The 25403-nt window shown below is 38.0% G+C and overlaps 1 protein-coding gene across 2 annotated transcripts in view; it reads right to left on the bottom strand.

Annotated features, from left to right (window-relative positions):
- Positions 1 to 5716: 5716 nt before the first annotated feature.
- lrfn5a (leucine rich repeat and fibronectin type III domain containing 5a) overlaps positions 5717 to 25403 on the bottom strand; it is a 101130-nt gene continuing 81443 nt past the window's right edge. For both annotated transcript variants that reach the window (XM_087779843.1, XM_087779844.1), the window contains 3 exons: positions 22499 to 22966; positions 8629 to 8902; positions 5717 to 7729 (listed from right to left, as the gene is read on the bottom strand). In XM_087779843.1, coding sequence (XP_087635969.1) covers positions 6791 to 7729; positions 8629 to 8902; positions 22499 to 22966 — 1681 coding nt within the window. In that variant the 3' untranslated portion in view covers positions 5717 to 6790. The remainder of the gene's footprint in view (positions 7730 to 8628; positions 8903 to 22498; positions 22967 to 25403) is intronic.

Here is a 25403-nt window from a genome sequence, read left to right as displayed (position 1 = left end):
TTGTCCCCTGATTCAATTTTTAATTTCAATAGGACCTTTCTGAGGAAGCACGAAGCAGTATTAGTTTGTATTTTTTGAGGTTAATAAATTGAACAAATACACAGTCTTGTATCATATTTTTATGCACATCGATGCGCAATGTGTTTCTGGTTAAGGTTATTGTTCATGGAATGCAACATTTTACTTGGAATACAATTATTACAGTAGGTGACTCCCTTAAAAAATGTGGGGATTTATTGTTCATTTTTGACTTGATTTAATGGTCAACAGTTCAATAAAGTGTGTTTAAAATTAAATATTCTTTAAAATGTACAATTAACATACAAATATTCACTGCGTTTGTTTATTTTTTAGTTGTAATTAAACTTCTGGCCGCTAGATGGCAGCAGTCTTTATGTCCTCCACGGCGAAAGGGTCAATGAAGTCATGCCAGATGACTGAGGAAGAGAGGATACAGTTAACTCCAGCAGCTTTTAAAGCTGGTGTTTGGTCATATTTTGGTTTCAAAACAAATTAAATCGGTTACGACTTCATCAAGAGTCATGTGGTCTGTAAATTCTGCAACACCAGAGTCAAGTACTCGACAATACTACAAATATAACCTTGTTCCTAGAATATCACAATATATAGGAATTATATAGAAAGTTGTCCCTGTAGTGTGATATGAATTGCATCGCCAGATTCTTGCCAATACACACCTATAGTCTAAAGTACTTTTTGGGTATTATTCTCTGTTTGATACATGTATAAGAAATAAATGTAAACAACTTTTTTTTATCTTGCAATTTGAGCAAGAAGCACAATTTGGTGTAAAGCCTGCCCAATCTGAAAACCCTTTCACATTCAAAAACATGCCCTGAAACCAAAGCTATTCTAAGAAAAATTTAAAATGTTTTTACAGATTTAATTTGGAATAAATTAATCACTGAGAAAGGAAAATGGAAAACCAGGCTTAATCTTTGAGCAACAGAGGAAAGACTGGGTTAAATAACATCTTAAAAATCCTCAGTGTTCATCAAAGTAATTTAATAAAAGAAAAATAATTGAAGTTTAAAAGTATTTTATTGTAAGTGGGGTTTTTTTGCATTCATGATGGCGGCATATTTCTTTTAATTCAAATGAAAAAAAAAACCATTTACTTTTAGTCATTAAAAGTTTATTTTTTTCCCAGCACTGTCGATAAGTTAAATTAACTTCTGAAAACTAAACGCTCCTATTAACACCTTCAGAGTTGTGAATAAAACGCTGCCAAACATGGCAGTCAATCATTTATAAGTGAGTTATCGCCTCAGAATTATACTACACTAAATATAAATCCGTATAAGTCAGTTAGTCACACTTTAATCACACTTCCCATTGCACTGACTCCTCACAAGTTTATACTTTAGCTTATTAAAAGGAAGGGTTGTACAAAAGCTGTCGCTGTTTTGAACCTATTTTATAGGTTTTTGATATACTATAATTTGGTCATTTTATTGACTTATTTGTTTTTTTGTAGAGCTTTCCTACCTGTTTGGCTTCTTTTAGCTTTTTTTCTCTGGGTTTATGTTTATTTTCCAAGGACATTTTACGGGTTCTTATAATATATTTACAATCGAGTCAGTTGTATTTATTAATAAATAAATATGAATAATATTTAGCACTTAATATGATTTTATTTTTATTTTCTTTCTTTTAGTATCGCTTCTATTCAATGTATTGATGCACGTTATATACGCTCTAGATAAACAAAATATTGCTGGTTATACTATTATTTCCAGCCCAACCTACCTGGACTTTCCATCCCGAATCTGGTTCTGCTCGAGGTTTCTGCCTTCTAAAAGGAAGTTACCTGCCACGCTGTGATTCACTCATTGTTGAGTTGCTGGGTTCTGTTTTTCTTTTCTCCAATATAATATTACTTAAACTATAAAGTGTCTTAAATAACTCTGTAAGACACTTTACATTAAATTGAATTAAATTAAATTTTTGATAACCATTTCCACCCTCTTAATTGACTTCAAAGTTCTATACATAGTACATAGTATCGGTTTTATCTGTGTTTGTCTGAGTACTTCCTGTGTTCTGATGAAAGAACACAAGATATGTCCAATAAATAAACGTTCAAACAACATTAAATGATTGAATAAAAGAGTGTTTTTATCATAGTTATTCACTTTGTTTTCTATCAGCGAGTAAGACTTTTTGATATTAAATTGGTGTCTTTATAAATACTAATTTTCCTTTTATACAAGAAGTATTTATTGAACCTGAAACAAACTGACCAGGACGACAACGGACGACCAATGAAAACACGTTTCCCTGTTTGTTTATTTTACGTCTAATAGGATTGTTTTGGCATCGCTTCTGTTTCATCTATTGTTGCTTATCAGATCCGTTGGGGAACAACAGTTTGTACCGTCGAACCCAAAAAAACAAATTCCTCTTCGCTCTCGCCGCCGATGGATCCAAACCTCTCTATTCCCGCCTGCAGCTCGTCGCTCCGAAGACTGGCAAGATTGATTCTTAAGTGAATCCCGGGAGAATACAGCTGCCTTGCAAGGTCCATTTAAAATGAGTGATGGAAAAGAAAGTTAGAAATGACAGAGGGTTTCTGGGACTGCCACGTAGGCCCAGTCTGTGCCGAACAGCTGCTCTGTTACCCTGCTGGGTGATCAGCCCGATCAGCCGTCCCTTCGGCTTCAACTCCGCCGCTCCCTCTCTCCGTAATATCCCTCTTTTTTGATTCATAATTCAGGAAATCAGACCCATTGTTTTTCTTTAACTGAGAATTGAACTTCAATTTTCTCCATTTATTTTTGTTTCCTTTTCATAATGATTTCAGTAAAATATCTCCGATGATTCATTTGTTCTGACACCTCGCACATTTCGTTAACTTCTAGAACGACTCCAATTTCCTGTCAACCCCCACAGGACTCCTCCTGTTTCATTTACTTCCTTTTTTATGTTCGTCTGTGAAATGATGATTGGCACAAATGGAGTTTATTTCGGGTCGACCCTGTGCGTCACCGACTGATGATGTCATCGACTTGAATCCTTCAAATGACTCCAGTAGACGTTCGATATTTATCGTATTAGTTTCATCAATCACCAAACTAGTACTTTGGAATTGGAAAAACAAAAAAAGAAAAACAAAAAGAGAAGTTTTTTGGAGCTAAAACCTTGTTTAGCATAACCACGCCCACTATTCTGTGATTGGTCAAGCATGGAGGTTGGTCACCACGTATCATCAATCCCATAAATCTCCACCCGAAAGGGACTCGTTGTATAAACGAAGCCGGCGTGATTACAGCTGGCTGGAGGTGGAGTCAAGCCATTATTACATTACAATAGACTCTCGTAACCTCTCGTTCGCCGATATTTCAGGCCAACTTTGTAAAGTAATGAGTTCAAAACATGGTCATGATGAAGGACTTCCTGCATCTTGGAGAGGAAGACATTCAACATTTTGAAACATGCAATTCAGGAGACAAGAAAGACTCTACCAGGCGTACCCCAAGTCATACTTGATGGGTATGCACATGACATGACAGTTGTATACGTGTACTTTACTAGTCCGAATATACTTGTATATTTCTCAATTTTATGTTGGTGTTATTGTCATTGTAATGTTAGCTGAGATAGTGTCATATATAAATCATGGATTGTCTGACTTCAGAACACGGAATGCCCATTGCTCTGGGTTTTCCAAGTTACTGAGAACAACTGGAACAGGTGTGACTCGAGAGGAAAATGTGAAAATATCCGACGGATTCCGCATATACAAATAATGTCTTCCTTCTCTGCCTGTATGCTCACAGCAGTCTGCCAGCGCACACGCTCATTAGACATTCTTTCTGGCTTCATAAGCGAGGAAGAGGAGCAGAATAATTTGGATGTGCATACACTAGTGTCGCTGCCTATAGCATCCTTACACTCATGCATATTAAAGTCTCTATATTTAACCCGTTTTAATCCTTCAAACTGACATTTACAGGAATGTTGGAAAAACACGGCGTGCTAATTAGTGTTTTCTGAATAATATAGGAATCTTATAGGCATCACACTCATTAAAGCACTTGAATCAAGATGTTCTAGAAATTGAATTGATGTGATTTTTTTTTTTTCATGCTTGTATGATCCTTGGACCAATCAGATTGCTTGCAGGTGTTCATTCACGCCCTAAAGTAAAGCCTCGTCTGGTCCTTGTTTCTACCACTCAACCGGGTTTGGGTCGCCGGGGCAGCAGCTTCCGCAGGGAGACCCAAACTTCCCCCCGCCCAAGCTACATCGACCCCGAGACGTAGTCTCCAGTGTGGCCATGGTCTACATCATCGTCTCCTTCCGATGGGACATAAGCACCTCACCAGGGAGGCATCCAAATCAATACGCCCAAGCCAGCGGCTCTACTCCGAGTCCCTCCCATATGACCTGCTTCTCATGCCATCTCAAAGAGAAAGCCCAGCCAACCTTTGGAGAAGAGTCATTTTGGCCACTTGTATTCGCGACCTTGTTCTTTTGGTCACTACCAACTGTTCGTAAAATCATGAGGGTAGGGACGTAGATTGACCGGTATATAGAGAGCGTTGCCTTTTGGCTCAGCTCTCTTTTCCCCACCACAGATCAGTGGAGCGTCCGCGTAACCGAAGGTAACCCTGGCAAGTTTAAGCGAGCATACAAGCTTTAAACTACTAGGGAAGGCTTAACACTGTTGAAGGAAATGTGTTCAAACTTCTGGGAACCTCTCTCATTAGTTTTGCACTTACACTAAGGTGCACTTTTTCTGGGTTAATGTCATTAACACACTTGAAAATATCCTCAGTGGTGAATCCCTCTGGAGACCCTGAGGCATTTTTGTTGAGTCTCATTCTCTCAAACCTTTCAAAAAGTGTCTCTTTATTCAAATTTGCTGCAAAAAAAAGGATTACAAGGAACTGGTTGATTGTAGACGCACTAAATCTAAACTATCGGTTTGAAATGATTAAGGAGATTCACCAAATGGAAAAATGGACCTCTTTGCTAAGGACAGAAGCTGGGACTTGTAAAAGATGGACAAAATGGATAAAGATTGTTGTACCAACCCCAATCCTTATATTCGTCTTTTATTTTTCTGGTGTATGTACTTTTATTGTTATCTACCTCTGATGCCTTTACTTGTTTTGCAAAATCTGATGAATTAAGATAAAAAAATTTAAAAAATGTACGTGCGGAATACAAACAAACAAAAAAAACGCAGGGTAAAACAGACGATAAAAGGGATTGAATCAAGTGGGGAGAGATAATTTCTCCTCAAGCCTCTTACCATTAAGGCTTTAACAGCTTAAGGAAGGCATCGGAAGGTCAACCAAGTAGTGTAAACCAACACGTCAACGACACAGTATTATTAAGACAGCGAGGAGGAGACTGTTGTGATGCCACGGATAAGCACAATGAGATCCTTCCATGAATTAAAGAACGTGGAACCGGATGGTAATTTATTCTTCCGCTGCTCTCCTTGTGTGACACTGCAGCGACTCTGGTTTCTACTTAAACATTCAATTACTTTCTGTTGGCGTCATCGGCTGTTGAAATTTTTAAAGCAACCCGATAGGCATGGAGATGAGCAGTACTTCGGTTTTTAATTAATTTTAACAAGTCGATACCTTAGCTGGGTAAAAAATAACAAGTATGGGTAATGGGGAAAATGCAATTTCTTTAAAAGTATAAAAGTATATTCAGACAAATTCTCTTCAACACATTTCAATGTATCCCTTTTTTTATTTTACACAACATAACAACACGGTACATGTTGTCTTTTTCTGTACAGACGCTTTCCAGGAGTGTGTGACCAACTGAGACTGTAGTATACCAATGTCAGTGAAAAGCTCATAAGATTTTTTTTTCTTCATTATTCTTTCCTTTAAAAAATATCAATTTCATAAGAGGTCCGTCAAGTCTGCTCGATACTTTTTGTTTTGTTTGTTCTTCTTCATCTCAGTTCGTATCGGGTAAAAGTCCTCAGCGTTTTAAGAAAAGGCTATGCGTGAAATCTTTGTCTTTCCTTTCGTTCCCGTTCTGTTCTTGGTGGAGCTGTGTGGTTGTTCCGTTACCTGTAAGTGCAAAAGAAGGCACCGACTGATATTCCTCTGCCATAGCGTGACCGCACACGTCAGTGTGTGAACGTGATGTGCTTATCAGTTCTTGTGTTGTTTTCAACAATAATTTCCTGCGATGAATCCATTTTTTTTTTTTTTAATGTGACGTATGTCGTGGCGACCCCCGTTGCCTCGTTTTCTTTGTGCTATAAGGTGGAACCAACAAGACGACTTGAAGACGTAACAAGACAAGGCAGGTTATTTACTCTCTAAATGACCAACTCCGAAACTGATGTAAGACCGAAAAGATGGGAACAAACGGTAAATTCATTAAACAAAAGAAAAGTATAAACAGCATATTTGGGCCATTAGCTGGAAAATACAAATTAAGTCCAGTTATTTAATTGTAATGTATACTTTAATGTAATCTATTAGGGAATTCAAAGCCTTTTGACCTTTATATGCTGTTAAATACATTGTTAAAAAAATAAAAATGATGTAAAAATAAACTTCAAGTTAACGCTTGCTCCCTCAAAGATGCAATAAATCGTTTCCACACACTGGAAAATAAAGAGCATACAAACCATAGACATTCTAAACAACAATAGCAAACAGTTTCATAAAAGACAACCCCCAGTTTTTGTACACATATAATCTAAGAAACCTCTCAGCTGCATGAAGGAAAAAAAACATGGTGGGTCTCAGAGGTTTTTTTTTTTTTATGGGCTTGTATCAGTTCAAACTGTGCTTTCCAAGATCCAATCTGAGTCACATTTTCCTTTTTCTGAGTCCGTGTCCCCATTTTTGGGGATAAGCCCGCTCATAGATTGGCTTCTTTTGTTCCTCATAATGCGACTTATTTTTTGTGCTCCTCCTCCGTTATTGGGCGGTTGAGTCTTAGACCCTCCTTCACTGAGGGAGTACCTCCTTCGTGCTCTGCTTCTCCCCACGTCCTCTACTGGAAGAGTCTGGTACTTGGCGGAGGAGCAGGCTAAGTTGCGCGGCGCACGGCGGAGAATCGGCGTTTCTCTGTATCGGACAGAAGGTACCGGGCTGACCGAAGCCAGGATGCTGGCGTAGGGGGGCGGGGTTTGGTTGAGCGAGGTGGAGTTGTTGCGATTGGTGTTGAGGTTGTCCAGAGCGATGGGTGAAGGGACGATGGTCGAGGATGTGGTGGTTAAAGAAGAAGAAGAGGATGGTGGATGAGGGGAAGAGTTGTGGAGAAAATCATGGGTACCCGAGGTGTTTGAGCCATTTGAGCCTGGTTTAGTTGGCGCCGGCTTTCGCTTTGGCTTGGTAAGTGAGCTAGTAGCGGTGGGTGAGGAGACGCCGGACCCAGCTCTCTCAATGACCAAGGATACTTTCTCCTCGCACCCTCTATCTTGCGTCTCGGGGCCCGCGGATGGGCTCCTCGCTCCCCAATTCTGGCTGAGGACAGATGTAGCAGTGGAACGATCAGGCAGGGAAGCGTCTGAAGACTGGGAATCCTTGCCAACGACTCCTGCTGCTCCGGTTGTTTTCTTCAAGCCACCTGGAAGATCCTCTAATCCAATTGAGCCGTGTTTGGAGATGCTGGGCGTCACCGTGCATCCCTGACTCTGCTGCCCGTTGGTCTGCGAGTGAACGTTGGTCATTGACATACTAACACCTTTACCAACATCCCCTGGATTACACACCTGAGAACAGACCCAAGAAAGTAAAGGTTACCAAAAGGCGTAGAAGAAAAATAATAGTTTAGGAAAGTATAGGTTACATCAAAAGATTGCACAGAACATCACTCACACCCTTGCGGGAGCCTAGGTTTTCATTAACCCGACTGTTAGCCTTTATTTTCCGGAGTAAATCCTAGTTTCTTTGGGTGAAAAACAGACGCTGCATTTCTGGCAGCCAGAGAGGTGGTTCACTTTGACCGACAAGAGCTAACTCATACATGGATGCTTTTGGCCACTGGGTCCCCTTGACCCAGAGACAACCCTAGAGTTAAGCAATATCTGACACAATTTGATCTTTATTTTATTCTTTTTCAGGTTATACCCGTATCACCCCGTACATATACCAGATAATTAAATTGTCAGAAATTAAAATTTTAGTTGTAGGATATTCAACAGCTAAATTTGCTATCTTAGCTAGTCAGATAAGGTGCTAGCTTTCGTCATCTGTAAAGTTCTGTGCAACGTAAAATGACCACTGGGTCACCGTAAAAAGGTTATCATACATAAAAGAGGTTTATTCCTGGCCATATGTGTCTTTCATGATGTGAATTCGTTGACTGGCTTGTCCTAGATATTCTTGTTTTTCTATAATAATATAAATCTTCATAACATGACCCATATGCATTATTCCGCCGTCAAATCAGGAATTTTCCTCTTGGATAAACTTGCTTATTTTCACCTCATAACTCTTATATATACTATAAGTAAGTAAGTATGAATGCTTTTACCCAGGGGAATCAAGTACAGCAAATACAATAAAGGACCCAGAACAGAACCTTGAGGGACCCCACAAAACACTATATTATAATACTAAATAGAAATGACTTAATATTGTTGCCCAATCGGATTGAACCAACACCAACCTTGTATCGTATCATCAGGATGATGATAAAAACCAACACCGAAGCCACGATGATGCCGCCGATGATGATGATCATCGTCCCGCCGAGGAACTGCGACTGCATGAAGTGGCACCTCATGTACTCCGCCTCGGTGGTGAACTGCACGCAGCCGACCACTCGCGTCGCCGTCAGGGATGTTATGACATCATCGTAGATGGCCAGCACGCACAGGTCATACTGGGTCCCTGCGGCCAGGTTGTTGACCAGGAAGTTCTTGCTCGATGGCGGTATCATTCTGTAGAGAAACGGTACAAAAAATACATTTACTTATTTGGAATCTTAAGGTTTCATTAGAAATGCAACATATTCTTAAGTTATCTAAAGAAATAAGGAATAATATGCTGTGTTTATGGTTTATATATTATAAATAGATTGCTAACAATGTCATGTAAGGGTAACACAGTAATTTATTTTAAATCGTCAACATTAATAGGGTAATCATTTTGGAAAGATGAACAGAAATGAGCTCAAAATGCTTCATTATTTCTTCTATACCAATCAATAAAAAAATGCAATTTATTCATTACCTATTTATTAGAGAAAACGGACTTTGCTTATTTAAGAAAATGTACCAGGGAGAGGAAAAAACATAAAACGATAGTTTTTGTTAATTGTGTGTGTCTTTATTGTCTTATAACATCCCAAATCGCTCAACAAAATTGCTTAAAAATAAGCATGTAGATACTGATCTCACCGGAGGGAAACTTGATAAGGTCAAGGTAAAGGGGGGACAAGGGGGGCAGAAGACCCCCATGAAAATAAACCAAACGTATTACATATTAAGTAAGAGAGTTTCCCATAACTTTGGTGTTTGTAGGGGCGCGCAATGGGGGGCAGAAGACCCAAATAAAATTAAAATACATCCAATTATGATTAATTTAAACCCATGTAAATGACAGTGAGGTTTATGGGTTATTTGGTTTTTGAATTTATTTACCTCATTATTTAAGCCAATATAAACATACAAAAAGAGAAATTATTTGATCTTGTTTGTTCAAAACTCATTTTACTCAAGACAATATAGCATATTATCAGTATTGGACACTTGATCCCTATCATGAAATACAATCAGATTTCGTGATTCAATAAAAGCCGAGTGGAATGATGGTTAAAAAAAACAGAAGAAAGTGGACGGCTGGAGTGGACGATAAAGAATCAACACTATCAGCTCCACTGGGTGCTGAGTTGTGTAAAAAGAAAAATCCAAATGTCAGCATTGGGACAGCACTCCAATTAAATGATTTATTACCGCAACAAATAATTCAGCTGCGAACTTTCTCCTTTGTTCACTTCTCTCCGTTAACCGTGGCATTCTTAGGGGGGGAAAAAAAAGAAGCCAAATAGAGAAGTCTGACCGGCACTAAATTAAATTTGTTTCTTTTGAAACTGTCCACACGTTTGCCCTCGACTTTCTCCCGGAATGGCACGTCAGCTTTTCTGTATATTCTCATTAAAATGCTAATGTAATTCCTCATTAAATTCGGAGAGGGCGGCCGGTTCACCGCCCGACGGCCTTGTGCGCACAGAGAGGAGCAAAAGTCAATTTCGGCCAGGTTAAGCATCTGGTTCAGAGTTGGAGTTAAGTGAAGGTTAGGAGACACGTTAGGGTTTTAATGGTTAGTATTAAGTGATGGGGAATAGTTGTGGTCGTGGGGGTCATTAGCATGTCCTCCGTGGGATTACAGCAGGAGGTTGGAAAGAGTGTGTGGGCTTCTTTCTGACACCATGAATACTAATCGCTTCATCTCGACACCGGCTGACCGGGGTGTCTGTTTTCTTCCCGCATGATGCTTTTTATCTCCACCGATATCATTATTCCTAAGACCGACGAAGATAAAGTGACATTGGTACTGCAGGTTAATGGTGGAAGTAGATGTCATTTACTTGTACAAGGAAAAGATAATAGAGGACGCATTTGTATACATGGACGCGCCAGGACGAAGATGAATTTCCCCATTATGCCTGTGGCCTTGTCCTTTATCTGTGTGTGTAAATGAGGCGACGTCGCTCCCCGTGATTAATACCTTCAACCTATAGGATGGAGAAAAAGGTAATTGTTTCTCTGGGTGTCCTTGACCCCAATGGTCCAAAACGGCCTATTAAAGTTGAGGTCAGATTTCCTTCATGGGTTAACTGACCTTGGCGACCAGAAAAAAAAATACATGCTGTCAAGTTTCCTTGTACAACTAAAGCATCTCTGAGATGATGGTTCCCAACTTGAAGTGAAAACCCAACCAATAATTATAGGGCGAAGATTGAAGCCTGCGAGTAGTGATGTGTTCTTGAAGCTTCGTGAAGCTTCGTCAAGTGTGTCCTATTTCCCAGAGCCCATTAGGTGGCAATCTCTGCTCTATAATCTATTGACTTAATTTTCAGAATTTAGGGCGCCATCTAGTGAGCTCTAAAAAATAGTGTGGTGCTTCATGAAGCTTCACCAGCTCCAGCTTCAAGTAAAAGTCAGGTTCCCCTGGGATTTTTATATATTTATATTTAAGGTCAGGTCATTTATTTGATTGTCCTTTGATCATGTTTGCGGGAGTAATCTAAACGTTATTGCAATTTTTGCAACCCATTAATTTACCATTATATTAATTAACATTGTCATAAAGATAAGGGTCTTATCACCATGCATGGATGGATATATTCTCAGTAGTATTTCAATTTATTTAACAATATAATAAGAACTTAACAGTTGTCAGCTTGAGAAAGAGCGTCAAAGTCGCTACCTATGGCTGCCTGTACAAGGGTATCGCGCCGGATTCTGAAAAAACAACATGCATGCTGCTAAGGGCTAAAAAAAGGCCAAAAACTTTAGAGAACTTCTAACTTTTAATAGGCTGTAACTAGCTTAATATTTGAGCTAACTTAGTTCAAAACATTATTTGCTCAACTAGACTATTGTAGCACTAATAACAAGGGAGTAGTCGGAGCACGGCCGTTTTGAACTTTTTGGCCTTTGCGTAAAAATATGTCCAAAAAAACAAAAATCACTCTTAGTCAAGACACAGAGCAGTTCATAGGGGAAATCTTGAGCCTGAGAAGATCCCAGTAAGACCCCAGTAGCACCAGTGAGAGAACAAAACTGAGTCAAGAGCTAGAGCCAAGATAAAAACCTAAAAGGAGGGTAAAATAATTTTTTATGAGAAAATCATGTTGGTAAAAAAAACTTGTCTTTTGGTATAATTTAATCCATGATGCTACTTCCTTTGACAAGCTGACAAATACGATGATTTAATGCCTGTAGACGACTTTCTAACAAAACAATCCACACTAAGAAAGGATACGCAAAAGAAATTCTCCAAGAAGAACGGAAAAGGACAAAAAGTTCATTTCAGAGAACATCATCAGTTCTCAGTTCCAGCCCTCGTATTTGCTGCCTTAATTCAGTGTCAATCTGTCAGTGCCTGTGTTTACCAATATGCCAGATGTGTCAACGCTCCATTTTTACTGCAGCGACCCTGAGTGGAAGCCAACCGTCTGCTGTGCGACGTCCTCTGTCTCCCCCCAACCTTTGGCTCGGTATGAATACAGAACCATTAGCAGCTCAATCCAAGAAGGTTATCGTTGATTTAAATACTAATGTGTTAATTGAAATTAAAACCAGCGTTTGTTTGCACATTTTACATTTTCTTAAGCTGTCAACCACTAATGGAAGAGTGAAAAAATATAAACGTTACACCAGAATTTCGCTGAACCGCGGTTATGAAGGTAGTTCAAAGTTTTGTTGACTCTACTGCGGCTCATATCCACAGATTTATACAAATAAACACCTTGTACACTGTGTATCGACAGTGAAATTACTTGTTTTATTAATCATTTAAAGTTTTATTTTGGCTGAGTTTGTATTTTACTTTACAGGTATATTTGCTGCCAGCCTCAAGTGGCCAACTGATGAACTGCAACGGTTGTTTTTTTTCGTTTGTTTTTCTTTACAATCCGATGGAAGTTCTGGCTTTCCAAGTGCACCACTGGAGTTTAAAATAATACCTGATATGTCGGATTTTCGATTTCTGGTCTTGTGTTTTTCCATCCCTCATGAGTTTCCATCCCTCATGAGTTTATGCAACATATTTGGGTAAACATGATATAAATGTGTGTCACGCTTCTTTTTTTTTTATATCACATCTACAAACAACAACAAATCCCTAATGTCAGTCAATTTACACACAAGCCGTTACCATGGCGATCCATCTTTTGAATGTTATACTTCCTAAAAAACTATTTTTGGAATCTACTTAGTGACTGAGAACTTCGATCATACGCTTCAATGAAATGCACTAATTAATGTGAGATTCCTGGATCGTTTCCATGAACTTTTTTATTTGTTTGATATTTTTAAACACACATTTTCACAGCATTGTTGTGTTATTTTTTTTGATTGTCAGTGACTCACTCATCGTGACTAATATCCCCGTGTCTGAGCCGCGTCTCTGCTGCCAGTATCCGAGGCCCTACAGTGGGCAGATGATTGCCTTGGTCGACACTATTACACTAATCTATCTACTCGGCTCTGCCAAGCCCTCGGCCCAGGGCGCCTGCATGTGCATGTGTGTGTTCCGCGGATTTCATTACACTTTCATTACACACAAGACTGCGGGGAGACGTGGCCTGTTGTGGGAACCGCTCTATCCTCGTTCTAGTGCTGGTGTTGGCTTAAACCCTTAAACCCTTGTGTGTGTGAATCAAGTTTAAGTAAACCTTTTTTTTTTTTTCCACTGGCTCGATCTCCTCTGGCATTTCTTATAAGCATATGTTGCTCGACTCAAACCTTACAATTAATGTCAGTTACTGTATCTTCAAACCTTGAGGTGGAAAAATGGAAGAACCAAAATTAGTTTTTTAATTTAAAGCAAATTGATTATCATATTAATCGAGCAGCCAGAGACAGCGTTTAAGCTTAAAAAATATTTATATCTATATATATATATATCATCTTCATATGCACATTTATTAAATAAAATCTCGAACACATCTTCCGAAGTTGTAAAGGAAAAATATATTTTTATTAAGTAGGACCTTAAGCTCTACCCTCTCAGCTTTAAATCTTGTCTTCAAACTGCTTTTGTTTTATAAATAATAATCACATTTTTGTTTTGTCATTATCAGTAAGTAGGAATTTGTTCTAGTACAATTCATGATGAAATTAAGTCTTACAATGTTGTATTTAACTAGATGTTTTTTATTGTTTTAATCCAATATCCTGGTTTTGTATGTTTGTCTTTTTTTTTTTTCACTTGAATGTAAAATGGCACAACAAATGTAATTTATAATTAATATCATTCTAAAATGATGTCGACTGTAAACCAAGGTTTTAAACATTGATATTCCTACAGCGGGGTCTCTCAAGAAAACTTTTTCTTTTTTGGCCAAAAAATTGAGGGAAACTTAGACTAAAATCTACCAAAGACGATGTATTTATGTGTAGCCCTTCAGGTGATGCTATTGTCTTAAGAAAGATTGCTAAATATACATAGTAAAACTTTTAAAACAATAAACATTTAATGTCGGTTTGAAGATATCTATAGGGTTATTAAGGTCCTTCTCAATTAACAAGAAGCTGGATTTACTAAAAATATATTTGTAATTATCATTTTAGTTTTAAAGATAAGATTTTATGTGTTTTATTCAAACAAAATGTGGGGAAAATAAATAAGTAGCACAATCACAATTAACATAGAGTTTAACATTGTGTTTTACTGATTTTATCACTCGGCTTATTTGCGGGCGGCAACATTTTGATGTTATGTTTGGTTCGCCAAATTTGCGCCAAATTCGGTGCAAAATGGCCGTAAAGTAAAACTATCGACCTTGAATCAATCTGAAATTTTGCTTGGATACTCTTTATACGTTTGACTGAGTATTCCATTCCATATACTGAGCCTTTAAGGCTGCAAAGTGGCTGCGCAAAAGTAAAGTTTTGAATTTTTTGCCAACCTCGTAGCGGCGGCCTCGGACAACCAAACGACTCAAATCTTTGCACCGACAAAGTTCAGACACAAATCTATGACCTCCAAAAGTTTGGGTGGGCCTCAGTCTGCCTTTTTGGCGACAGTAACGTTCAGATAATTGCGACCTTTCGGTTTCGATAACGACCTCCACCGACCTCGGAGGTTACTTTTTTTGCCACTCCTTCCCCCCCCCTGCCCAACTTAACTTTTCCTTTACGCCGCCAAACCGTCTTTCCTACACCCCGGAAATAAATGGGCATAGAAATAGATAGGCTAGAGCCTATCCCAGTTCCTTTAAAAAGACACACTCATTCCTATGGACAATTTCATAACATTCCAAAACAACCTCTGTATGTTTTTGGACAGTGGGAGGAAACTAGAGCCCGGAGTAAACCCTTAAGACATGGCTCCCATCCCGACCTGGAAGTGAACCGACTACCTTCTTGCTTTGAGGCGACCTCTGTGCCACCTTGCGCCCACTGTTCAGACAATAATAACCCCAAATAGAAATTCAATTTTTATGATTTTTTGGTGTAAGATTTTTGGATTGATTATAGTCTTGCTATGAATCCTATCCTTCAATGACGGACTCATTCTTCTCCTTGCCATTCATCGGAGCCAAAAACAGTCACGTGGACATTTCACATCCCGTTTCTAGCCTACAGATTTTGGCTCGCTCGACCAAAAATCTCGGATAATGATACACAATTGTTCGATTTCAAGCCATTACATTTTGATTGGACCCCACAGGGGCGGCAAACATGGCATTTATTTCTGGGCGACAAAGACACGTCCATGGCAGTCCTTCCACACACAACAGTGGGGGCTTCCAGGTCAAGCTGAAGCCCAGCGATAAGGCGGCAGCCAGCAGCAGCGTCCGCGGCTCTGGACCATGTGTGACGGGCTAAATGTTATCCACAGCCTCGGGGCCGAACTCATTAGTACTTTTATTAAGCTGCAGGCGAACTTTTCGTTATGCATTCAACAAAGACGGTTAAAATAGTGGGACTAGGTTGTTGCCGACACCTCGAAAACTGGCAGCCATTATTCTCTAGCTCCTTTATATTCAGAGGCCAATGATAAACAAACTGTGGATGATTCATTTACAACTCACTGGATGACAAAGTGGGTCGTATATTTCCGCAGTTTATTCAGTGTGTGAAGCTTTTTTTTTTTCAAATACCTCTTGACGGCTGGCTTTTGTACTCAACCTACCTGCAAGCAAACGTATTGCACCAGCACCAAGAAATAAAACCTGTTGAACTCTGTTATTTATAATGTGAGAAATCACATTTTCAACCTGAGATTGACTCTTAAATGTACTAAAATGTAAAAACTACGATAAAATGAATAATATAATAACAATAGATTGATATGTATTTTTTTTTATAATTAACTTCTAGTTTATTTAACGCAAAATGTACCATAGCAAATATGTATTTCCTCATTTTTTTTGCCAAGTTTGAATTCATTATAAACAATAGCTCCAATAAAAACAAATAAAAAATGCATAGATTCAAAACAACCAAAGTTCAGCCCGAGGGCCATTTGAGGCCCTTTATCAGATGTGTTTTGGCCTCTATTGTAAACTGTATATTGTCTTCATTGTAAAAACTTTTTTTTTTGTAAATGTCAAGAACACCGTTTTTAAGCTGACTTTGAATTGAGGTATAAATGTTAATTCTTTAAAACTGAAAAACATTTTTTTTCGTCTTTTCCTGAAAAGGTTCCTTCAATTTTTTTGTGTTGAAGTGGTTGAATAAATACAGGCTTTATACTTCGTTTTCACTTTATCAAAAGTTTGAACACCCACTTGTTTTTATTAAAATCCTTCAGAAAGGGCTTTACAGTTTGAATATCTTAATACAAGAAAAGACAAAATGCAAAAGTTTGTTTTAAAGGTCAACTAATGTGTTGATCCAAGTGTGTCTAAAATAGATGTGGGACTATATTGTATCAGTGTGTGTTTGTACAAAACTGTCTTTTCATTTAAATATTTATATTAGAAAAAATGTTAAGCCCCGCCCACTAAAACACGTTTTTCTGGAGATTTAATCTTGTTTACCATAAGCACGCCCACCCTGCTGTGATAATCAAACATCAATGTTTGTCACTGCCCGTCATCAATACCGGAAGTCTTCGCTTCCAAGTTACTCCTTTAATAAACAAAGTGGGCCATGACTGGAGGAGGAATGAAGCCATTAGTATGTCTAATGGACTCTGCTCTCGTAACCTCTCGTTCGCCCAGATTTCATAGGTTTATAAAGTAATAACATAAAAACATCACCAGGATGACTTTCAGACTAATATGTCTTTTGGAAAACGACTCTTTGAAAATAAAGACATCATCCCCTTAAGACATATTTTAGATTTTCTAGATCGGAATCAAAACCGGCTTTATTGGCCAAGTACATGTCAACGATTTAAATAAAGTTTTTTCCTCCGATCTGCATTTTTTTTGTGCACATGGGTGAACAAAGATTAAATTCAAATGTGTCAAATGCATCCATTTTAAAAACGAATTTCAGCATGTCTTCTGCTATTTCGAAACTGCCTTTTAGCTCAGCTCTTTCTTCACCACACCACCTTTTTCGATGCCTGAAAATGCTACATCAATCCTCAACCTTAAAAACATTATGATATAATGCATCTGTTTATAAGCTGAAAGTGCTCATTCAATGACCCTCACCCACTCAATGGAAGAAATGCTGACCTATGCCGTTTAATACATCAAAGTCTTTCATAAATAAATCTACCACTATGTGGAATATTTGCAAGGTTTGTGCTGCTCTTTCTAGCTCTTCTCCATAATGCCCTTAAGCGTCGCTTCTTTGCCATAACGCTGATTCGCTGACACGGCAAACCTGATGGTGGTGAAGTAAGTGCCTTGCTTACCAGCACTCGGGACCGATTTCTTTAATATTTAATTATCTATTTAGCTTCATATTTTCCTGGTGAGCTCGAGTTTAAAAAAACGTCTCAGCGGCCGCACCATGTTTGGTGTTCTTTTAACCTACTAGGTATTATGTTGAGGAACGATCTTATGCAAGAATATGACAATAATTATCCTCTGTTTCTTGAATTCAAGGACATAACAGTCGTAGGCGGCGCCACATTCATTGAAGGACGACCCATGCTGAGAGAGATTTCATAACCGCTGAGCTCATTGTAAACAATTAAAGCAGAGGAGGAGTGACGTGCGATGAGTTCCGTTCCGGCAGCGAAAACATGCTTCAGCACTATCTTTGCAGAGCTTCCGACCGCCCAGGCCAGGCTTCGACGCTTAACATGAGCTGAGTCATCGCGATCGTTAACGCCGCATTTAGCCTTTCTCCCATCAAACAAACCACCGCCTTTCGTTTTAAGGATGAGTTTTAAGATTGGGTTGCAAGATCTTCCTTCATTTAGAGACATGTATTGATACTGGCTTAAGTAACTGGCCCAGGGATTTTTTCTAAGATACAAAAAATGTCCATTTAATTTAGTTTTAAATACTTATTCTCCCTTTAACATGCATGAATGGACATAAAGGGTGCTTCCTTCAATTTTCGGTCGACAGCGACGGATTCCGAAAAATGGTGCCGAAGCTGTTTAGGGCAAGAACAAGGCCCAAAACATTGGATGTATTGTGCCTTTTAAAATGTTGTAACTTGCTTAATATTTTAGCCACATTTCGTTGGCGGTCATTTTGAGCCTTTTTAAGACGTCTTTTGCACCCATGAGAGGGTAACCAAGCTGACTCAAGTGTTCTTTATAGATATGGATTACAGTTTAGAATACACAATTAGACATTGTATTTTTCAGGATATAATTTAATATACATTTTGTGAATATCAACCATAGGGTTTCAAAATATTACCGAAAATGTCTTTAACCAAATGAAACTATCTTTCTTGATGTTTAAGACTCTGACTTTCCTGATGGATTTTTCCTAATTCTGTAGGCAAAAGTAAACTTAATTCAGTTCATCCTTCTTTTTTGAGTGTTTTAAAGAAAAGACAGAAGAGAATTATGTTTGGAAATAGAGTACAACAAAAGCTACATTGGTTGTCAGGTGAAGGCTAAGCATGATAGTAAAAGAAAAAGCTTCAGAGTAAAGGGCAAAGATCCTTGGAGGTGAAGAGAGTTCAGCCACGGTGATCTTTTATAGAAGATTTTGAATACTATCCCAGAAAATATCACATTTAAAAGCAGAATTCTAGGGAAATTAAGTCATCATATTTCAGCTTTTTTGCATATAAGTCACTGTCAACAATGAGGTTTATGCTGTGAATCAATAATTATCCCAAGTTACGATTAATGTCTACCTTAGATAATAGCATAACGAGTCAATGTACAATTTTAGATGAATTATAGTTGAAACATTATATTTTAACCACCTAAGTCATACAACAGTGTCAAAGATGACAGGTTTATGATGCATTCGGTGGCATTAAAGTGAGGCGATCAGTCTTGTTAACCGACAACTTAAAAGTAAATACACTGGTTTTCTAAATACCATATGACTTTATTCGATACGTGACATCATGAATACGATGATTTTTGTGAAAAAACAAGGAAAAATGAGCAAGACTTCAATGCTACAAGTGGGATGGACCGGTCTAATAACTAGTGATGGTCTGATGAAGCTTCACGAAACGGTGTCATGTGGTTTAGAGGTCAGTAGGTGGCGCCATAAGTATAAAAATTCTGATGTCTCATTAGAACAGTCGCTGAAAACAAAGGAAAATAATTCAGAGACCGCCATCTAGTGGATTCTGAAACGATGACACTGCTTCATGAAGCTTCATCAGAACATCACTACGATTAATTATGTTGCAGTTTTACGGTAGAAACCGTGTCGCTTCCACTTCTGGTAGAGACACCCAACCATCTTGTCCACTTATAGTTTTAACTTAATTAAATTATAAACAATGTTCCTGAAATTTCCATGAAGTAAAACTGCAATAAAACAGTTTCTTTAAAAATCAACTTCAAGGACTTTCAACCAGACTACTAATGGCACTTAACTCCAAATAGTTATTGCGATATCGCCATACATAGCTGAATAAACATAGTATTGACCTGAGACACTTATTGCTCCTATTTCTATTTAAACGTACGTTGTAATGCTTCAAGTAGGTCCGTTTTAAAGCTATATTTGAGACCATCTGTTTAGTCGCCGAGTCGTTATCCATCCTTTTCACACTTTGATTCAGTTCATCATACACTTTACCCACAATGGCCCTTTTTTTTGTTCCTTCCATTCTCCTATAGATTTTTTTTTTGCCTTTGAAAATGAAAAGGGAATATGAATCGATGGCAGAGTTCTGTTCTGGCGTGGCCTTCAAAACGGAAATCAATTAGCCATCTTAAAAGACGAGGGGGGAACGACACAAAGAATCGCTTTCCTGTTTTTTTGGATAATGGCGAGAAGAAAGAAAGTCCCAGCTGGACGGTCGTTGGCGAAAAGTGCGTACTTTGATTGATGTCTTTTGAGATGTAATGACTTTTTTAACAGGGGCGTCATTTGCTTGAAGCATGGTTGCTTTCATTTGATGTGGTACTTTTGATTTAATTCCTTGTCCCTACCCGTGGACATTTTGTTGTGGACAAGTTTAATGCCCCCTTGTTCCAGATTCGATCCCATATACCAGACCTGAGCAAAGGCCACATGCGGCCCTTTGACTGTATTCATGCGGCCCTTTGACTGTATTTATTTGGCCCTCGTAATGTCAAAGTATGATCATGTATAAATGGTCCTAATGCATTAACAAATGTATTTTTTATGTATTATTCATTTACATTTTCACACTTATTTACTTTTTCCGTCCTTTCTGGTGTGTCATTTTTCGAGTATATATTAATCCCTTAAAACTTTCTTTTTAAATTAGCTGAAGAAATGTTTTGAAAAAACTCATGTATACAAGAATAAAATTGCAGCTTATTTATATTAATAAATGTCACAGCCTTATGACGAATGTCCTTTTTTTTTTAGGGATCTTCTCGTCTTTTTTTCCGTTGATGGCCCCTAAAAACATTCACAGAATTGAATGTGGCCCTTGAAGAATTATAATTGCCTACCCCTGTCATATACCCTATATATCTAACCCTATATTTGGCCACTCACTCCCACACGATGCAAGAAGATGAAAAGCTTAAATTTGGAACGATCTTAAAATCCAAAAGGCTTTGATGAATTCTTCTTAAAGCCTTTTAAAAATCCCTTTGGACTTGTAACTTAATAGTAAGTAAGTAAGTAAGTAATATTTATTTATATAGCGCTTTTCGAGAACATATATAATAGGCCGAAATGTATAGGCCGATTGGGAAATAATAATTATCAACATATTCCATTGATCTTTAACATATAGGAAGAGTCAAACTGCTAGTACCGTCACCACCGCGAGCTAAGCACTCCCTCTAACAGCTCACAAATCTGGCGGCGGTGACAAGAACACTCCGGGATTAGGGGCAGTCGGGAGAACAGATTTCCGACGGATGGCGTGTCTCCATGTGTTAATTCTCCATTCCCCATTTCACCTGAGTCAATATTTGACTCAAACAACAATCATCTCATGCGAGATTGATGTAATCTCGGTAATCCTAAACAAATGACAGGAGTCAAGAAGAACTTGACTCCCGCCAAAGCGGGTTTTCTCTGAGCGTCGGATTCCGGCTTTGGCGAGTCACCGTGAACCGGGATCCGTGCCAGTCGTTTCAAGTTATCTCCAGACGCCACGGTGATTATATAACTTGAGGAGTCTCGGATGTAATCGTAGTAATGGATGAATTCATGTATTTATCTGATGTATTATTGGATTGATCCGTATATGATCTATAAGCTGTTTCTCTTTCTGCCGCTCGGCTCATGAATATTGTTTAATTGAATTTAATGTATTTTGTGTTAATTATTTTTTAATTATTTATATCTAATTTTAATGTGTTTACAACACTAGTAATAATTATTTCCTGATTCAGAATCAGAATATTTTTTACTTGATCTCTAAATCTCTAAAATAGATATTTTAGTTTAAGTTAAATACTCCTAATTCATTTAAGGCCGCGCTATGTAACTTTTTTACTTTCTTTTTATTTTGTTTATGTTTTATATATATATATATATATATATAAGTTCCATAACTGAGCAGGAGTCTCTGGCTGTTCTTATAACAATGCTTTTCAATGTGCAATTTTGGCCATGTGACCACCAAACTGGACTTTTTGAAATTTTCAAATGGGGAAACCAACCAAACAAATGCCTTTTTATTTTATTTTTTTTAAATAAATAAATCCATCCTGTATTCAGCCACATAATTATTGTTGCACTGGGAGTCAGAAACCATATATTTTCAATCATGTCTTTTACTATTTTAACATTTTTAATTTCGAAGATTAAGTAAGAAAACAAGGTTTTTAGTTTAAAAACTGTTTGATCAGTAAACATCTAATGCTAATATATTAATATATTGTATATTCAAATGTGGAAATACATTTATGCTTATTTTTGAAGTTGGAAAACATTGGTTAAAACCCCCGCAATGTATTACATTTTGTTTTTTATTGTACTTTTTCTGGAATTCTAATGAATATCTTATGGAGTATTTTTTTTTTTTAGGGATTTTAAATTATTTTTTACAGATTCAATTAGCATGCAAATGTGTTATTCTTTTTGCATTTTCCCAATGTGGGAAGAATAAAAGTATATATACATAAAAAGAGGTAGCTGTGCAATGAAGTCATTTTTGAGTATATAGCCAAACGTCAAAGGAAAAATTGGGTGGAAGGTTTAAAAATGAGGACGTGATCGAGATGTTGATTTTCTCTGGCAACCACTGATTCAGGATGAAAATAAAGTGTATGTTCTCTTTCACCGACACAGGGAATCTTTAGGGAATTCTTACCTGTAAACCAGTGAGTCATCCTGGCTTCCGTTGTACTGTATCTGGAACATTCGGATCCCTGGAATATTCCTTTGAAAGTTGAATTTGATCAGCGCTGTAGAGGACGTGGCTTCCGCAGTCACCACCCTCTTATCCGCGACTCCCTTCACGTCGCCGGTCACGCTGCTCCCGTTGACGCCGCTCCGGGACGACGTGGATATATCCGAGGATCCCGGGTCAGGCTCCTGAATGTTGTTGGTGTTGTTGGAAATGTGGGGCAGTTTGATGATGACCAAATCCACGGTCTGGTGGGCTTCGCCGGCTGGATTTGAGGAAATGCAGGTGAAGGAGCCCGTGTCCTTTACAGTACTTATGACGATGTCCAGAGTCCCGTTGGTGTACACCAATGTCCTGGAGGAGTTGGAGACCAACTTGCCCTCAGGAGAGATCCAGTGTATCGCCGGCTCTGGGTCCCCTCGTGCCTTGCACCTTAATGGAATGAAAAAAAGTTTAAATACTATGGTACCCACTTGATCTCAAGGCTCTCAGTCTGGTCTGGGTCTCAATGGTCTAGTCCCTGGTCTCAATGGTCTCAATGATTTTTTACTCTTTTCTTAGTCTCAATGGTCTACAGTCTAGTCTTGGTCTCAATGGTCTAGTCTTGGTCTCAGTGGTCTATGATCTAGTTTTGGTCTCAGTGGTCTATGATCTAGTCTTGGTCTCTATGGTCTAGTCTTGGTATAAATGGTCTTTGGCCTAGTCTTGGCTTAATGGTCTATGGTCTAGTCTTGGTCTCAATGGTCTTTGGTCTAGTCTTGGTCTCAATGGTCTTTGGTCTAGTCTTGGTCTCAATGGTATTTGGTCTATACTTGTTCTTAATTGTTCTTTGGTCTAGTCTTAGCTTAATGGTCTATGGTCTACTCTTGGTCTCTATGGTCTAGTCTTGGTCTCAATGTTATATGGTCTAGTCTTGGTCTCAATATTATATGGTCTAGTCTTTGTCTCAGTTTTCTATGGTCTAGTCTTTGTCTCAGTGGTCTATGGTCTAGTCTTTGTCTCAGTGTTCTATGGTCTAGTCTTGGTATCAATGGTCAATGGTCTATTGCATTCAACAGGATCATAAAAACATTTTTTCTTTACCATCAGTTTTAAACCGTCACATTTTTTCTTACTAAAATATGGAATGTTGTTTGATCTTCCACTTAATTAACTCAATTTGTTTTAATTTAGTCATGAAAAATATAGAGTAGGAAAAAGATCATGTTTAAGCTTTGACAGTATAAATATGGCCTGGGAGTAATGACTCATAAATAAATAAATTAAAGGCTCTGACACAATTCTGGCATCGTGTTGACAGAAAGTGTTTGACTACACACCGGAGGACGTTGCTGTAAACATTGCTAATATTTTGTTGGTCTATTGTTGTTGCATTAAAACATTAACAGCTTCACACTCTGTCAAACCGCACGCTCTTTTCTTTTCACAGCTGATCCTCACGCTACGTGGCTCCGAGGTGTTGTTCCGGGAGACGACTTGCATCTGTTGCCTTTCACAAACATTTAAAGTAACCCGTTTTCCCCGAAGCATGTTGACATTGTACCTGAAAAAGCTCCAATTACTCACTGTTTTCCGGAATTTCCTTTTTATCTTTTATTTTATTTTATTCGTAAGTTATATTTGTAGTAGTAGAGTGCTTTTCTGGACCAGGGTCACAAAGCGCTTAAACAATTAAAACAATACCCAATAAAATATATGCTTAAAAGGTCAAGACGGCACCGAGACGAACACAGGAGTCTCAGAGAATCAAGGAAAATCGTAACAATTTATTCTTGGCGTAACGGATGATTTTAGACGTAAGATTTAACCTCGGAAATTAAGGTGAACTCAAGCTGAAGTTATACTTTGATAACGCTAACCACATCTACATTTACATATATTTAACTTTGTCTTTAATACTCATTATTAATCCATGTTAAATCCTTTAATTCACCAGATATTTGAATCCAAACTGCGGCCTGCTCACACCGTTTTGAATAACATCTACCCCCCCCCCATTAACCCCAAAACTCTGTCTTGTATCTCAGTCATCCTTAACTAGGTAAGGTCACGGTTTTCAGGAATTTACAATGATCTTTTTTTTATTAATCTTGGCTGTTTATTCTTAACGTTACGGATGATTCAGCAGGAAATATTGAGCTCAAGTTTAACCTCCTATTTAAGGTTGACTCAAGCTGAAGTTATACTTTGCTAATGCTAACCACATCTTCAAAAACAAATAACCTTTGCATACTTACATTTCCATAGATTTAAACTTTGTCTTTGATAATCGTTATTAATCCATGTTAAATCCTTCAATTCATCAGACATTTGAATCCAAACTGCGGCCTGCTCACACCGTTTTGAATAACATCTACCCCTCCATTAACCCCAAAACTCAAATCTTCTAACCTAGTTAAGGATTACTGTGATATGTCACTGTTTTCATGAATTTCCTTTTATCTTTTTTTTTTTTTTTTGTATATCTCTGCTGGTTATTCTTAACGTTACGGATGATTTAGGGGGAAATATTGATCACAAGTTGAACTTTCCGAATTAAAGTTACTCAAGTTGAAGTAAAACTTTGCTAATGCTAACCATCTACAAAAGGGCGATTTACAAATAACCTTTACTTACTTTCTTACTTACATTTCCATAGATTTAACTTTGTCTTTTAAGAACACATTTTTTTTAAAAGCTTGCGATCTTACATCAGTTAAGTTTGTCTAGTCAGTGGAGAGTTTTAAGGATTGGAGAAATGTGAGTTCTTCTACTAGAACGGGTCAGAATTCTCGCTACAGAGTTCTGTATAATCTGCAAGCGAGGTCTGGAAAATCGCTCTATAAATATAAATGACTTACTTACTAGTCCATCTATTCACCGGATATTT

This window comes from Callionymus lyra, chromosome 18 (genome assembly GCF_982586985.1).
Source record: "Callionymus lyra chromosome 18, fCalLyr1.hap1.1, whole genome shotgun sequence".
NCBI lineage: Eukaryota > Metazoa > Chordata > Actinopteri > Syngnathiformes > Callionymidae > Callionymus > Callionymus lyra.
Note: the sequence above shows the minus strand (reverse complement) of the source record. Positions and strands in the feature narration are given on the sequence as shown.